Source organism: Mus caroli, unplaced genomic scaffold (assembly GCF_978045245.1).
Source record: "Mus caroli unplaced genomic scaffold, Mus_caroli_1 scaffold_1, whole genome shotgun sequence".
Lineage (NCBI taxonomy): Eukaryota > Metazoa > Chordata > Mammalia > Rodentia > Muridae > Mus > Mus caroli.
The window spans coordinates 28,166,531-28,184,109 of NW_028227256.1; the positions used below are offsets into that span (position 1 = coordinate 28,166,531).

General features: G+C 38.9%; 1 protein-coding gene across 1 annotated transcript; it reads left to right on the forward strand.

Annotated features, from left to right (window-relative positions):
• The first annotated feature begins 12,098 nt into the window (after positions 1-12,098).
• Positions 12,099-12,917, forward strand: LOC110303399 (dynein axonemal assembly factor 6). The gene has a single exon (XM_021174498.2). The coding sequence runs from the start codon at positions 12,148-12,150 to the stop codon at positions 12,802-12,804; it is 657 nt and encodes a 218-aa protein (XP_021030157.1). The 5' UTR covers positions 12,099-12,147; the 3' UTR covers positions 12,805-12,917.
• The last annotated feature ends 4,662 nt before the right edge of the window (positions 12,918-17,579 follow it).

The following is a 17,579-nucleotide window of genomic DNA, read 5'->3' on the forward strand; positions in this document are numbered from 1 at the left end:
TGCACTAGATTCAGAATGAATGAAGGTCTATTATTTCAGAGAGTATAACATTCATCATCTAAGTTCTTTCTCCTTTATTATCCCTATAGCTTTATGAGAAATTCATGTGTATATGATCGAAGTTAGAGTGTAAGATTCAGAGGAGGGAGGGCTGGAAGAGTTGGAACTTGATTCTCACATCCATCCTTGATCTTGTCCTGTTCCTCAATGCCATGGACTGTACAGTCCCAGCAGCACTGAAAATTATCGTAAGGGTTGTATGTCAATATTAAGGTTCTAAACACCAAACATGGGTGCATCCTTAAGTAACTGGACCGTTCCTTATTCATATGTACTCTGATTAAATGTGGCTCCCATGGCTTTCATCAATATGCTTGACCACAAATCAAGTGGAATTGTTCAGTAAGTCATTCTCTGTCTGGTAACCATCTAGGACAGAAAGCCTGTCACAGAGGAACAGCATGGCATGAAACCATTTCAGACATTTCTCAAGGAATAGAGATTCAAACCTCAAATAATTCTTAAATGGCTGACCATAAACATTACCTTGTTGATATTTCTGACCATTTTAAGAATTTGAATTGGTTTGATTTCAATTACGTTTTCGTTATAAAAATAATTGTTGGCAAATGCTCAGGACTCATTGAGAGCATAAATGATCTGATTCTTCTATCTGGCTGTCTAAGGGGTAATAGATGAGACCATTTACTGATGGGGCTAACCAAATGGCTCAGTGGGTAAAGGCATTTGCCACCAAGGTTTACAACTCGTGTCTAACCTGCACAACCCACATGGAGAAAGGAGAGAACAGATTTCGCAAACTGTTAGGCTGTTCTCTGACTTCTATGTGAGCCACGACATATGCACCATGGCCCTCTCATTAACTAACTAACTAACTAACTAACTGTGAGAAATAAAAAAAAAACCATGAAAAGCAATACATATAGTGTATATAGTGTATATATATAGTGTATATATATATATATATATAGTGTATATATAGTGTATATATCTCTGTGTTTATATATATATATATATATATATATATATATGCATATATATGGAATTTCAGTAATAGCCTAAATGCAGGGAGAAGATGTGGTCAAGTGGGGTGGAGCTGCCACCCACCAAAGAAAGTAGGAGAGGTTGCTTTCTTTCCTAAATTAGGATGTTTTTGTTTTTACTTTACCATGCTAATTTTATCTAGAAATAGAAGAAACTAGTCAATGACTCTAAACATTTAATACTGTGCAGCTGCTGAGATTAAGTTAAAAGCAATGATTACCAATTTATGAGGCTTGGACAAAAACTTGTTGAATAACTGATTGCAGGTTGATTTTCGAATGTAAGCTAGAGGGCAGCAGTGCACTGTTAAACAGACATTGCCTACAGAAGCTCAGCAGTCCCCACAAAGCCTGATATTAAATGCAGAAGCAACCAAATCTTCAGTGAATGAAAATGGAAAAATGTATTAGGTATTCTAACACCATAGAGACGTTTCCAGTAGTGTGACTTGCATTTGAATATATTTTGCTTAATAGATATTAAATGCATGCAAGAAGAGAGGAGACAGTAGCTCTAGAAGGATTCATCCCTGATACTTCAGGGTATATTCAAGAGATGTTCAGAAGGAACCATAGAAATATTAGTTGAATTATGTGATGTTTGATGTTAATCTAGGTTTCTTAAATTCTGTATGGATTTGCATTGGATCTGGAACAAATAGGTCTGAAAAGAATTAAGATTGTTTTTTAATTCCACCAATCTAAGAATGTTTTATCATTTAATATTTCACATTTAATGATCTGTGGAAAAGATGATAGAAAAACATGGCTGCAACTTTTCCTTAGCTGGAGCTTCATTTAAATGAATTATGTCATGAGCCCATAAAACATCATCAATATAAATTATACAAAATACCAAATTAAGCTGGTTATTAAAAGGTGCTAATTTTTCTTTCTCTGATCACTAGAAAATGTCTACAAGTGCATTTTTGTGAAGGAAACTTAGGTGTGTCAGAAGTGAAACAGACTATACTGAAGTTAGACACTGAGTAGCATTTGTGTTCAACACATAGATAATTGTTCTAGAGAGACATGTGTATTCCATGTATAGACACTTATTTTAGAGAGAGGTTTGTATGAAAGTTATTGAGGGATGGTTGCAAGCCAGAAAACATATATGTCTCATAAAAGCTTTCAGCACAGCTGAGAGAAGAAAGTACACTTCTAAATGTCTATTGACACGGTGCAGAACTTATACATTAGAGAAAACAGTGCAGAGGTGTCATTGATCAAATGACAGTAAAACCTTGTCTGGGTCTTAGCTTTCCTTGGCTCCACCCATATTTCCACTTTGGATGAGTTCAGCCAGAGCACAGGACTTGCAGACTTGAAAACAGGAAAAGTGGAGTTGTACCAGTCAGAAAGTGCTACTCCCCCAGTTCCCACCCAGGGAGCAGCCATCTTCCCTCCCCCTCACCATGTCCATCAAGTCTACACAGCATCGAATCCCTCTTGGTCCCTCAGAGGCCTTTCTCTATGCTGTGCCCCTCTCCCGATGCTCTTGCCCATCTATTGGTTAACATGTTGACATCTTTCTAATGTCACACATATATCCACACCTGTAGGAAAACAAAGGACCAAAAGCTATGATTATTAACCTCATGCAACCTTATTCTTTCTTTTCTCTTTAAAAATTACCATTGTATATGCAATCTGTTTCAACTCAGTCCAGAGTCTCACCTCAGTCTATCTCTTTACTACTCGTAGCTTCTCATCATGGATATTCTTGTTGCTTTCCTACCAATACAAACTAACTATCCCCCTTCCCCACAAAGCTAATAGTGAGCATTTCCCTGCTGGTTCCTGGCTACAGCTCCGCCTGTGTATTTTATGACTAGTATACCAGCAGAATTGGACATCACTGATTTCTGCCTCTTGATGCTGGAGGGTGTAGGTTTTCTTTTCTCTCTGGCTGCTTCTTACCTCCTTTCATCTCTTCTTCTTCTTCTTCTTTTTTTTTTTTTTCTTCTGAAATTTGATGTTGATTCTTGCTCAGGATGCTTCCTCTTAAAGTCATCTTTTTATTAAAAAATTCTTATATCTATGAATGACATTAGTTTTCTGTGCTTAAGACTCTAGGTTAGACATGATAGAAATCAAATTTGATTAAATGTGTGGATTTTTCTCATAGTGTTGAAAAACCCTAGATCTTAGCTATGGGGATGAGACATGGATCCAAGAGCAGACTGAAGCATGGTAGGTAACCCTGTGCGTGCTTTCTCCCTGTTTTTCTCTTTATGTCAATATTACACTGTCTCTTATGTTGGAATATGTTGGTTCTCTTTGTTCCTTTCTCTGTATGATAGAAAATGTATGCTGAAACAGCAGCCCAAAGATGTATGGATCCTTTATGTTTATAAGGCATGTATATGAAGTCAACTCACCTCCTCTAAATCTCCTGGCTTAGCTTGGGTAATGGTCATGTTTCTTCAATGTGGCTGTCCCTCTACTGAAACATGAATAGTCCAGGCTTATGAGGTGAAGTGAAGAGCCAGCAGGTGCCAATGGTAAGTCTTATATCTTGAGTTTCTCATGCCAGGCAGATGATTGCTGAGTTAATTACTCCAGGTTGTACCTCCACTTGAATATTCTATAGGCTTCTTGAGCTGAACACAGCCAGTGTGTAACTCATGGCTTCTTTATTACTCTTTTCATAATAAAACATGTACATATTGATCCTCTTCTATTCTCAGCTTTAATTAGCCACCCTTTAGAAATACCAGATGTCCTTAATCATTGGACGCCATCAATTATTTTTAAGTCTGGAAAGGCTAGGGCTGCATGTACACTCTTCTCTCTGCATACTTACGATATACACCCACCCCTCCCCATTCCCTTCCATGCAGGCTCAGAGCTACCTCTGTGCTTTAAGGCATGATGGACTGCTCAGTTTGAGCCATGTTCTCAAATCAGTCGGAAGCTGAAGTCATCACCTGGGCAGTGGTACCTCACTTCACACACTATGACCTACATCAGGTCTGCTGTGATCTTGCCATGTGATCAAGAACAAATGATCTTTTTATTTGAGCCATAATCCCTCCATCTATAAAGCGAATATGTCTTCTTGACTCTTATCAGCAAATCTGCTACAGTAATTATTTTCCTTTCTTTCTCAAATTAAAAATACTTCACATAAAGTCAGACTTTGCCTGGAAGTTTCAAAGCCGGTGTTGCCAGGAAGCTTCATAAATATGTTGTGCTATGTTTCTTTGGACATTTCCTTCTAAAATGTGCCACTACATGATAGTATCATTTACCTAACATTTCAAATGAAAAATCTGATTGTAATTAAACTAATGGAAACTTAAACTTAAGCAGAGACTCAGGGGACTTTGGCTGAAATCTGCAGAGAATATGTGAATTATATCCCTTATGTACAGTCTATCAAATTCTTAATACTATCAATACCATGCAACAATCAAAGCTTTATCTGGTAAGTTTACCTGACACAGTAGAGAGCCTTGTGGAGATGAAAGTAAAACCACTCCCAACATCAAGGACATTCATTTTTATGCTCATGCCTTTGTCAGGGAAGTCTTGTGTTGCACAGACTGACCTAATAGCATATTTCTGTTCCCTTTGATGAGGAGAAAGGTGTGTGTGTGTGTGTTAGTGTGTGCATGTTCTGTCTTTCCAGAGCTGTTCCTCAGCCTCATACGTAACAATTAAAAGGAAGTCATACTGAGCGAGCATGGCAGAGCAAGCGATCACAGGAGCTGTAAGGATGCCATGGAGCACAATGCTTAACACAGTTCCAAGTAGCTTCTTGTAGAAGCTTCAGCATCACCATTACATTCTTTAGAAAGGCAAATCCCCAGGCTTAGATGCATGCAATTTCACAGTTCATTGCTTGTTTAAGACTGAGAAGCCCTAACAAGTCCTGCCCAACAGTTCACAGGGGCTTCCACAGGCTCAAATTGTAGGGGAAGAAAATCTCAAAGACTCTGCTGGCTTCTAGAGATCTTTTCAGTATGTCCAGTTTCTATTTCCCCTGGGGCTTATTTCTGTTATTCTGAACTGCTGCAGAAGCCAAACAGCTGGTCTAATATCTAGAATCTCTTCCTAAAGCAGGTAGACAGGTTTTTTTTTTTTCACACTTTGAGAAAGTATGTTTGAGCAGTGCTGTTAGTTCTGCTGTGCTGACTATCAGCTTTGCAGTCACAGTAGTCAAAATCCTGGACATGTGAATGGTCTCACTTCAGGATAAACTCCTTTGTGGAAAGCCATTATGAAAAAGAGTATCTGATTGGGTGCCTTCTGACTGATTTGGTTTGAAATATTTTTAAGAATAGAATTTTTGGAGGCTAAAAGATGGCAGAGAGGGTAAAACACTCATAATTAAGAGTTTGATTCCTGAGACCACATGATCAAAAGAGAGAATTGATTCCTGTTAAATTTGCTATCTCATCTTTGCACTGTACACCACACACACACACACACACACACACAGAGTACATTTGTCTATAGTAGATTTAGATCTACTATAAACCCATACGCAAAGTCCAGTTTGGAACGAAAGAAAGAAGTTTGTCATTAAGCCTATTGGGGAAGCCCAGTTGATAAGTTTTCTATAGTATGGACTTTGTCATTAGCTCCATTGGTCTGAGTCCCAGGAATGCATTGACTATCTCTGAAACCCCAGGAAGGGTTTTAAAAGACTGTCTATGTTTACTTTCTGCATTAGTTGACCTAGGATCATACTAAAGCCAGAAAAGTTAAGGTTAGTCACTATGTGAAAAGCCACTTGACTAGTGCCTAGCATTTGTGAAGTATGTATTACTTATTTTGTGACTAGGTAAACAATATGGAGTCTCTTTGGTTTGTCTCTATGGTATAAGCCTTCCCTAGTTGCAAGTTATGGTTTTAAAAAGACTTCCCTTTGGAAATGGCCATGGTGGGCAGAATTGGAGAAAAGCCAGAGCAAGGACCAGTTGAAGGCCTTCAATCAACCTTACATCTTTTACACCTCAACTTTGCTCTCCTCCTTTGAGCTCATGAGTTATCTCTCTCTGCTTTAGTTATAATTCTTACTGCTTTAGACAGGATAAGAATGTGGTTGTGTATGCAGGATGTGCAATTTAACTTTTTTTATACATATTTATTTATTACATGTCTTATTTGTGTCTGCTATGTGCACACATGTGCATATATGGAGGACAGAGGACACTTCACAGTTCTGTCTGCCAAGTAGGTTCTGGGAATCAAACTCAGGCTATTGACCTTAGTAGTAAACACCCAGCCCAGTACATGTGATTTACGAATTACTTTATTACTTACAGTGTACCTCAGAAGCATCTTTGATTGTGAGAAAATAAAATGTTAATGAGATTTAAGCACTCTCTCAGACATCTTCATTTATAATTATGCACTGCATATATAAAAGAAGATGCCAGCATCCACATATGAAACTCTCAAGGATAATCTTGCATAGCATAGATTTTTATCTGCCTGTAAATTTAAAAGGAATCTTGCTACCATACCAAATCACAATGCATTTCCTAAACAACAGGGGAGACTGAAATCTGTTCACTCTTTCTCTTACTACTGCATGCATTTTTATGATAAGTTGGAAGAGAAATATGCAGGCGTAAAAGAAAGACATACTTGAATAATTTATCAAGAGAGCAAAAATGAAGCTTATAGAAAAATTATGTTAGACCCTGACAATTTCTAAAAAGAGTTTATTTTATTAGGTTTCTAGAAAGTGGGCTTCTAAATCATAACAGACTTATGATAACCTTTTAAATAAAAATATCTCTCAAAGAAGTATATCTATAATTAAATTTAGAATGAAAATGTGACATTAATAATGCTGTCCAGAACCAGAATCCTCACATATCATGTTAAGGCTTTGTCCAAATAATTTCAGATTTGAAAATGCTGTCAAAGTTGATATGTATTTTCTATTGAATATAATGGAAGCACCCCTAGAATAATAATATATTTTGCACTACCACATGTAGCCTTTTAGATCAAATAATGATGGACAGACTTTTCAAAAGAGAAAACAAAAATTAAAGTATTCAAAAATGTTCTCAAGGTAGTTATAAAATTCAGCCTATCCTAAAATGAATGAACCCTCACAATGACCACACTTACACTAATGACATTAGTCTTTTAGTGATTTTTGTTGAGGGAAAAATCTGCAACACACCTCAGAAGCTGGCACATGATCTTCTAAGGGCCTTTTCTCATGACATCTTAGTACCAGCTTGCCATTGTCCATGGGCATTGTGAATGGATAGCTAAGGCTACAGTTGTGCTTCTGATGAGAAAGCAACAAGGAATTAACACAAATTTAAGTGTGGGTACATAGTACTATCCACTGGGATACATTAAACCAGAGTTTTACATCAGGTGACTCATTTCGTTTCATGCCACTGCTTGGTGAGTTAGAGTCTCACAGTGAATCTGCATGGGAACCTCTATATATCACACAGTAAATCAATAGTGTTTACAGCAGAATTATACGGTGAGCTCCTCCGTGCTTTACTCTAGATCAATGAAGACTCACTATGGGGTTCACCTTTTCGTGTCTATGAATTGTACAGTAAATCAGGAGTCTTTATTCACTTTTAAACCAAGTAGTTGCCATGAAGTTAGACAATATACCTTTCATAGACAGTATCATTTCAGGTAAGACTGAGTCTCGTTACCAAAATTCACTTCAGTTTTCTATACTCGAAGTAGTCTTCAGAATGTCAAATATTAGAATCAAGTAGAGAAAAGTGAAAATTACTGGAAAGGTAAGACAATTCTATGAATCACAAGCTCATAACAAATTGAGGGCTAATAGAAGTGGCCCTGTAGTTAGAAGTCAAGATGGTGGGAAATGTGTTCCTCAAGAATAAGAGCGTTGCAAGAGAGAAGAAATGGAATGTTGGTCATTCTGCAAATGTTTCCATTTTTCAATTAGGACAAATACTCTTCCTGGCCACAGTGAGTTATTCAGTCTCATCAACTTCAGTTAAAACAGGACTTGGAATGAGGCCTCAGGAAGGGAGAATTTTGGAATATTTTACCAACCTTGAAGCATTTTAGAAAGACGTTGCCTTCCTATGCTATATTACTGACATCCCATCGCTGTAGGGCAAGTGCATACTGATTACAGTCTGTTATACGGACAGGAAATTTTAAAGGTGAATTTTGATTTTAAAGCAGTTTACGTAGGAGATAATGAAGTGATTAGGCTTTTCAGACTGGAGATGAAGGCTTTGAGAATACAGAATCAACCGCCTCTCTGTGATCAAAGGGCCAACTTTATCATGCTTTTATTTTAAGAATATATATGACCCTAGAGGTACTCTGTCTCACTCAGAACTGAGTGATTGGTAAACCTAAAACTCTCTTAGATCTGCTAATTCCTAGTTCATTCGTTAAAAAAAAAATCAATATACACATGTACACACACACACACACACACATTTATCTTATACAACAGCACTTTCCTGCTACCTGATATTTAAATAGAATTTTTGTCCTGCCACTGGAACTTATAAAATATTTTTACCCTTGAATCTGCTCTTTTATTTGCATTTTGCAGTTTGACAGTCCCGTTGGTTTTCTGCCTAGAGGAATTTTGAATTAAATTGCCTTTTAGGTTCTAAATTTGTTTTAAAACTCACTTTGAATTGGCTCATAAAACTGAGCCTGTCCTGCTTCAGTTTGAGCCCATCCTCAGATTTAAATTGACTTAGACATAAACTGGAGATAATTCTCAATTTTTCTCTGCGTTCCAATCGCCAGACTGTTGCTATCCTATTTTATGTTCTTATGACGGGAACTGAAGACAGCACTGCAACACTTGAGGGGATCTCAGAGCACCTTGGCCCAGGTTCAGACACATTCAGAGGAGAAATTTCAGGAGTGAGGGTAGGTTTTACACAAAAAGTGTATTCAAACTATTGCAGAAGAGAAGAACTGCCAGGAGGGACACAGGACCCTTCCTTGTGTTATCACCTCATTAGTTCGGATTGCCTGAGCCTGGATGTTCTCTGCTGTCAGGGCCAGCTCCTGGCTTTCCATTTCTCTCAGGAAATTGAATCATCCTCATGCCACTGACAACGCCCTTTGGGAACTTAAGTAACAGCACAGTTGGATGTAAACACGTCACATCCAGTTCTGATAATTTTACTTCTAATCTTCAATAACACTGGAGAGTTTATGTATGATATGTCTAGTCTCACACAGGAAACAACAACAACACCCAAGCAGTTATTCGGAGGACTAGGCTCTTAATAATTCTGCCTTCCATTCTTTTCATCCATTTTGTTCTGAAATATATAAAAGAATAAAAAAGATATATTGGAGATGGGGTCTTGCTGTCTTGCCCACACTAGCTTTAAAATTGCAAACCTCTTAGAGTAGCTTCTTGTATAGTCGAGATTACAGAGTAGGTCACTGATTTAGGAGGGAGCAAACTATTAAGCAAGGCTTTTAATGAAGATTATATAAACTCTATGGTTGTGTCTTAGGGTTTGTATGTGGATGTGTGTAAGTTACAAAGAGACAGTCACAGAGCTAGAGAGATGGCTCAACAGTTAAGAGTGTTCACCGCCTTTCAAAGGGACTGGAATTCACTTCCCAACACACACATTGTAACTCTAGTTCTAGAGGAATCTGATGCCACTAGTCTTCGAGGGCACTTCCACTTTGAAAATCCCACAAGCTTCAGTCTCTTTAAAATATACGAAGTCTCTTTAAGGTTCAAATCTCCCTAAAATTCGAAAGACTTTTAAACTGGGGGCTCCTGTAAAATAAAATATAAATTACATACTTATTTCAAAGAGGAAGAGCCAGGGCACAGTTATAATCAGAATAGAGCAAAACTGAAGTCCAACCATGTAAAGACTTATGGGACTCATGATCTCCAATGGGCTTGGAAAAGCTTTTCCTCTCTGGCTCTGCCTCGCACAACATGCACAGCACATCAGGCTGGCTCTACTCCACAGCTGCGCCCATATTGGCTATGCATTCTGTCCTACTGGCATCTCCAAAGTTCTGCGGTCTGCATTGTGACAGGTTTACACCTTTTCCAATAACCTCTTCTGAGCTTTCTTTGGGAACTCTGGCTCTTCTACAGGGGGTCAAGCCTCAATTTTCTCCCATAACATCTTTAATCCTGGGCTTCACTGTACCTGAGGCTGCACCTTCACCAAGGGCCTTGCTGGGCTCCAAGCCTCAGCTGTTCTCCATGGTTCCTTCATTCCTTTTAAACCAGCACCACCTGGGAAACTCTTACACATTACAAAGTTTGGCTGGCAGCAAATGCACATACAGCCTGAATCCCATCTGGATCATAGCTTCTGTGTGCCAAACCTGAGGAAACCCTTTTCAGAAAATTTTACCTCAACAATGCTGGTCTCTTCTTAATCTCAACAGACTCTTCAGTCTCAGGTGATCAGAACCACAGATCTTTAATTTAAAATATCACCCAAACAAGTCCGGTAGTTTTTATTGCGATTGATTGATTGATTGAGGCAGGGTTTCTTTGTTTAGCCCTGGCTGTCCTGGAATTTACGCAGTAAAAGAGGCTGTCTTTGAACTCAGAGATCCGCTTGTCTCTGCCTCCTGAGTGCTGGGACTAAAGGCATGCACCACCACACCCGGCTCTGCTAGTCTTTACATCCTTGAGAAACTCACAAACCAAGTCTGCACTGCCTACATTGCTCTCAGCCTTCTTATCTTCCAAGCTCCCAGAGAATAATAGCTTATTGAGCTCTGAGCACCAATGGCTATTTTGCCCATTTTATCCACACCCCTCCCCAACTGCAAACAACATGGTTAGGTGTATCCCACAGCAATATCCCACACTCTAGTTAGTATTTTCCATTTTAATTATGATTTGCATGGTTGTGATCAAGCATCATGTCCAAATTTGGGTGGGGAAAAAAGCTTATTCTCTAGCTCACAACTTTCAGATCACACTCCATCACTGAGACAAGTCAGAGCAAGAACTCAAGGCAAGAACATGGAGGCAGGAATTGAAGTACAAAGCCATGGAGGAGAGCTGCTTTCTGCCTAGATCCCCAAGGCTTCCTTAGCCTTCTTTGTTATGTAATCCAGGACCACCTGCCGAGGGGTAGTACTGCCTACTGAGGGCCGGCCCTCCTACATCAATCATTGAGAAAGTGTCTTCCATTTTTGCCTATAGGCCATTTTTATTTTCTCACTTATAATTCCCTCTTCCTGGGCTAGAGAGATGGCTGCATAATCAAAAGCTAGTCAAAACACAAGATTCTCTCTTCCCACCTAGATCTTGGTTAGGTTTAAGTCAAGTAGCGCAGTGGTGTTTTGTCTTCATGTATGTCTGCGTACCACATGTGTACCTGGTGCTCACTGAGGTCCGAAAAAGATGCCCCGCAACTGAATTAAAGAGTTATAAGCTTCTATGTGGGTGCTGAGAAATAAACCCCAGTTCTCTGGAAGAGCACTGAACGTTAAGTGCTGAGCCACCGCTCAACTCCCTACCAAATGAAAATAAAATACTTTAGAAAAGGAATAGAAACTCACTCAGGTTTTTAAAATGATGCTTAGGAGGAGTGGGGGTGGGGTGGAGGAGGGGGAGAAAAGCTCACTGCAAAAAGCTTGCAGGACAAATGGTAACATCCTGCTCTTACCTCTGTGGCTAAGCCAGATGGGTATCTGGTCTTCAAAGTGAAGGCAGAGGTGGGGAGAGGCAGTCTTGAGAGAACGGGGAGGACCCAGACTACCACAGAGAAACTGTGAACTCTCAGGAGCTAGCATGATGGATCCCACAGCTTAACCCAGGTCAACCTACTTAACTAGAAATGGCAGCCATAGACCATGAATGGGACGAGCTGGGATTGGCTGCTGCTGGTATTGTTTCAAAGGAGACTCTCCTGTGATTGGCTAGCAGTGTCAAGCGGGAACTAGAGGTGGAAAAGGGAAGTTCAACAAAGTTGTTACCCAGGCAACAGAGCAACGCACAGCAAGTGGCAGTTTATTTTCTGCTCCTAGGCTGTAACCAGCACTGACCAAGCACCTGGGATCCAATTCAGACCTTCTTCCACACTTAGCAAGCACTCTACCCTTGAGATACACTCTTATCTATATTTGAATAATGGAATTGGAAAATGCTGAAGCTGAGAAGGCGGTAACAGGGAATTTGGAAGCAAAGTGCGAGGAAGGTAAAAATATGCAATTTGAGACAATGTCTTCTGCCTGGGCCCTTCAGGCACTATCCAGTCTCCTCAATCCCGAAGAAGAGGATGGTTCTGATTTTGAACAGGGGCAATGCTCATTTACTATTGGAGCCATGAGCCCTGGGAATATTGGACCACCTAAAGCAAAAGAGTCTAAAGCTATTCCTGAATCCAGGAGTGATGAAAGTGAGAACATCTGGAATCCAGAAGAGGTTCCAGAAGGAGCAGAGCATGATGATATATGGGATGTTCGTGAAATTCCAGATTATGAGATTGTATTCCAACAAACTGTGGGAACTGAGGACGTATACCTAGGATTAACAAGAAAGGATCCTTCAACAGCATGCTGCCAGGAGCTGGTGGTGAAAATTAAACTGCCCAATACAAACCCTTCTGAAATTCAAATTGATATCCAAGAAATGCTCCTTGATCTTCGCACTCCTAAAAAGAAGCTGTTAGTAAACTTTCCCCAGCCCGTGGAACGTAACAGTGCTAAAGCATCCTATATCTGGGAAGCTGAAACACTTGAGGTCAGGATGACCGTCCAAAGGGATTTGGATTTTAATATTTCCTGAAACTGTATGACTAAGAAGAGAGAGAGAAAAAACATGACAAGAACATTTTTTTTAAAAACCTTTGAATACTGGTTGTTTATGTCCCCCCCCCGACATATTTTAGAAAGGTTCAGAATTTTAGTGGTGTTTTTATCAAATACAGTCAATTCTATTACTGTTATGATATATGGTTGTTTCATACAATAAAGTGCTGTTCCATTTCTATAGTGAGAGCTGAATAAAATATTTTCAGGTTAACCATCTAGATTATTACATGGTCAATCACACAGCAGAGCTATGACCATGAAGTAACTGATTCACTTAAATCAGCAGTCTGAAGAAATTCAGCTAATTAATTACATTACCATACAATCTGCTACATAGGGATTTGTCATTATTATCACCAGAAAAATTCATTTGGTTGCTTTTTCATTGATTTTAGCAAATGATTTAGGATGTTTTCAATCTAGGGCTTCAATATTGTTCTGGAACATATAAGTAAGAAAGGACTATAAATAATTTGTTGTGTCCTGTGAGACACATGTTTATTTGAAAAAGTAATATGAATAGATATATTTGTAGATTCATTTTTCTCTTATTTTTATCTTTCTAACTATACATTCTTATTTTTATAAATTTTCCCAGTGTTCCTTGCATTTTCTGTACTATTGAATGAGTTTATTTCATTACTATTTATTAAAAACTTATATTTTAAAAAATGATGCTTAATATCAGTTTAAATATTAATTAGGATAAATGGAAGAAATTAAGATACAATTTTCTTCTGTATTTCTGTTTCATGTACTTAGATACTTTGATTAGGTGGAAGACAGGTCACTGAGGCATTCAAACAAGATATGGAAATTACATAAAGTCACATGATGACTCCTCTACATTGTCATCCAGAGACAGAACAAGGGACAGAAAGGTGAACCAGGAGATAAAAAATGAAATGGTCGGATGGATTGTTCTAATCACTAAAGTCGTGGTTCTCAACACCGGCTATGCATGTGGTTACCCAGGGAGCTTTTAAAAAGTGCTGAGGCTCAGGCCACTCCAGACATTGTGAAGTGATTGATCTGGCCAGTGTCTGTGAAAGTCCGGGGCTTTGAAAGTATTGAAATGTGATCAGAGAGGCAGCCGAGTGGTGCTTGTCCCTGGCCAGTAAGGACTGTTGACCATCAATTCTGCTGTGATTTACACAGTGGTTTCTAAATTTGCTGTGAAGAATGACTTCACAGGCTGTCAATGGCAGCATCTTGGACCTCTGCTCAGCTTGACTAAACAGAGTTATTCCTCCAAAATATGCAATTATGAAAACACCTCTGTCGTGACATTTTGGCAGCCCCCCCCCCAGAGGAATGGAATTATGTTATCTGTTTTGACAACTGTTTACATTCATTTCTATTGACTAGTGTTTGTAGGGATCCACAGGAACTTCAACTAACAATTTTGCTCATGGCTGAGGGGGAAGAGTGTGCAGGGAATAGTAACTTGTGCTAGAAAACTCCCTTCCAGATAGGGAAAGAGGAGGAGATGTAGATAAGGAGGAAAGCAAGTGTGTGCAAAAGTAATAAACCTACCTGTTGGTAGACAGAGCATCCCCTCAGGTAACCTCCTTCATGTTTTTGGTCTGTATAGAAGCCAATCAGATATCCCCCCTCCATACTTTAGGATAAGTGGACTTTGGTCCTGCACCCACCATGTACAATTGCGGAAGCCTGGGAGAGCCATTTTCAGTCCTGATGATGTGAATGCCATGTGAGAGCTTTTGCCAGGTTATTGTGAAGGGACAAGTTATGTGTGCCTTTGCATGGTCTTCAAGTGGACAATGCTAAGAAGTTGATTTTGTTTTTATATTGTAAAATTATATTGTAAAAATTTATAGGTTGCTTGCAGAGAATATGACAAGGAAAGAGTGGCAATCAGAAGAATATCAAGCCTGGAACAACCGTAACACTTAATTGCTATCTATTAAGAAAAACAAAGACATCAGGGTTGCTTCCCATTTCAGTCTCATTATGTTACTTTTAAAATGTAGATGGTCGCAGTGTGATTTTATTAGTATCTTGCAGCTAATCATCTCAAAATCCTTTACAATTATCACTCGTGTTAAAACCATCATCTGTAGAGTCATCATTTTCCATTTCAGAAATGCAAATATAACCAGAAATAAAAATTTTGGATTTGTTATATTGCATTTGCATCTTACTGCCTTCCAAACTGTGGAGGAACAAAAGTAAAACTTGAGTCATATTTAAATAGAATATTTTTGACAGGATACATCATTTTTAAAGCTCTAGAATACCTTATATGAATAAACTATGGTTACAGATGGCAATAAAATAAAACCACATGATCTGGTGCTGATAAAGAGCTAACAGCTACTATTCTCAGCTTAGTTTAGAGAATGAGAGAGGAAAGGACAGCAAAGGTGGGATATTTTTACAGTAGGATTTTTCCTATTCTTAATGTACAGGAGTAACAGAATGGGCTCAGACCCATTCATCAGGGCAAAGCATAGTGATCTGTTTGCACAGATGGCCAGATGGATCCTACCTCAGTAGTCAGGTACTCATTAAAATAATATATAGAGGATGGTAAGTTTGTGGTGGATAACTTCCATATTTTATTTACCTTTAATGATTTTTATAACTTGATACCTTTTATGGCATACCCACTCAAGAAATAATTACTGAATGAAGGAAAATGCAATTGCATAGCAGCTATGTTGAAAATCTTTAAGATCTTGAGCTCATTTACCCTCTACTTGATGAGAAGGAGTCATTTAATTTCTAAAATTCTTGAGGTTAGTCAATCTATAAAAATCAGTTAAAGAAGACACCTAGTTAAAATTTTTATTGCAAGGATTAAAATATACTTAGGAGATCCTTTCTCAAGTTGTGTTCTCTTATTCAACATGTGGCTAGTAGTGCCTGCTCCATGTCAAACTCTGTCATCTTGAGTACATTAATAAACAGAGTAGTCAAAACCACCTGCCATCATACTGCTCAGGTAGAGTTTGAGAGAAGCAACAACAACAAAAGAAATCTGTTGATCAATCAATCATCAGTCCTTCAGTAAAATGTATAAGAAATTAAAGGCTCCAACTGTCAAAGAAGAGTAGGAGGGACGAGGGAGGGGTGGTGCAGGCCATTGTACAGTTCTGTAAAGGACAGTTGAATCAGTTCTCAAGGTAAGAGAGGGATTTAAGTGAAGGTTTGAAGAAGATGAGGGAGTTAGCCTTCCGTCTCCAGGAAGAAACAAGCTGTTAGGCAGGATCCTGTCTTTGGGTATTAGAGAGATGGATGTTCCAGGGAGATGAGAGTCAGGAAAAGGAGAGGAGGTAGTCAGAAAGGCAAGGGGTCTGTGGGCAGCAGTGGGATATTCAGGGGCTTGTGTAGACTCTAAGTTTGCCGTTTCTGCCTGGCCCAACTGATACCATTGCAGGTTCGAGAAAAGATGACATGTTCTGATTTCCTTTTAATTGGCATTTAGTTTGCAATGCAGTGGCCACCCATATATATTAGATAAAGTTCATAAGTTAAAGTGACATTTTTATAAATACTTGTCATTAATCAGAATAAATGTCAGTTATACCTACAGAATGCAATAGTGGTCCTCAAAAGCAAATGCAAACAAGGGAAATTTCATCAGCTGGTTGCCAGGCATCTAGGTTAGATGAACACTTAATAAAATACTGTGTTATTATCTTTCAGAGTTAGGCTCAGGGAGTAAGTAGATTGTAGACTGCATAAAACTCCAAATATATTTCTGTCTCCATAAATGCCATGGGATTTGGAATTTCTTTTTGTTAAAAATTATACCTTTTTTTTTTCTAAGAAGAGAGCCTTCTCTACTTCTGTCTATTGGTATGATTAAGGAGGACTTTTAGTTCATAGCTTCTGTATTGAATCCACTCTGTAACCTTGCGTCTTAGTTAGGGTTTTACTGCTGTGAACAGATACCATGACAAAGGCAAGTCTTACAAGGACAACATTTAATTGGGGCTGGCTTACACAGGTTCAGAGGTTCAGTCCATGATCATCAAGGTGGAAGAACAGCAGCTTCTAGGCAGGCATGGTGCAGGAGAAGCTGAGCGTTCTACATCTTCATCTGAAGGCTGCTCATGAAAGGCTGACTTCTAGGTAGCTAGGGTGAGGGTCTTAAGTCCATGCCCACAGTGACACACCTACTTTAACAAGACTACACCTAATAGTTCCACTCCCTAGGCCAAGCATATTCAAACCATCACATCTTGTAATTTGGGTTTTCATTGTGCAGTAGTTTTCTTCAGGCACCTCAGGCTTCTTCCTCCCTGTGCTGCAGTACTACTGGGGAAAGGATGTGATTCAGCATTAGGACGGCCACACAATTTACTTTCTTCTCTCTGACATGTCATACTATCTATCCTACAAACTCCCAGAATTCCCTTACTTCTAATCAGAGAAACAATTCAAGTTGTTATTTTCTTATTATAAAAGTGACCTGGGGGCATAGTTCCAACAACTGTGCATTACAACTTAACTAAACAGCATTCTTCACTGAATAAATTACTGACATACACAGACATTTAGTCTTAACATTTTCTTTCAAGGACTCAGAAGGGGGAAGTCTGGTGAATGGGTGTTAAGTCACAGATAAAGCCAGGGAGTGGTGCTGCTGTTTCACCAAGGACAGAAGCTGGGTAGCAATTGTAGCATCTATGTCAATGTGCTATAAGAATGGACTTTGAAAGTTTTACCAACAGAGATGATTAAAGTCTCATGAGATAGAAATGCTCACTGTGATTTAAC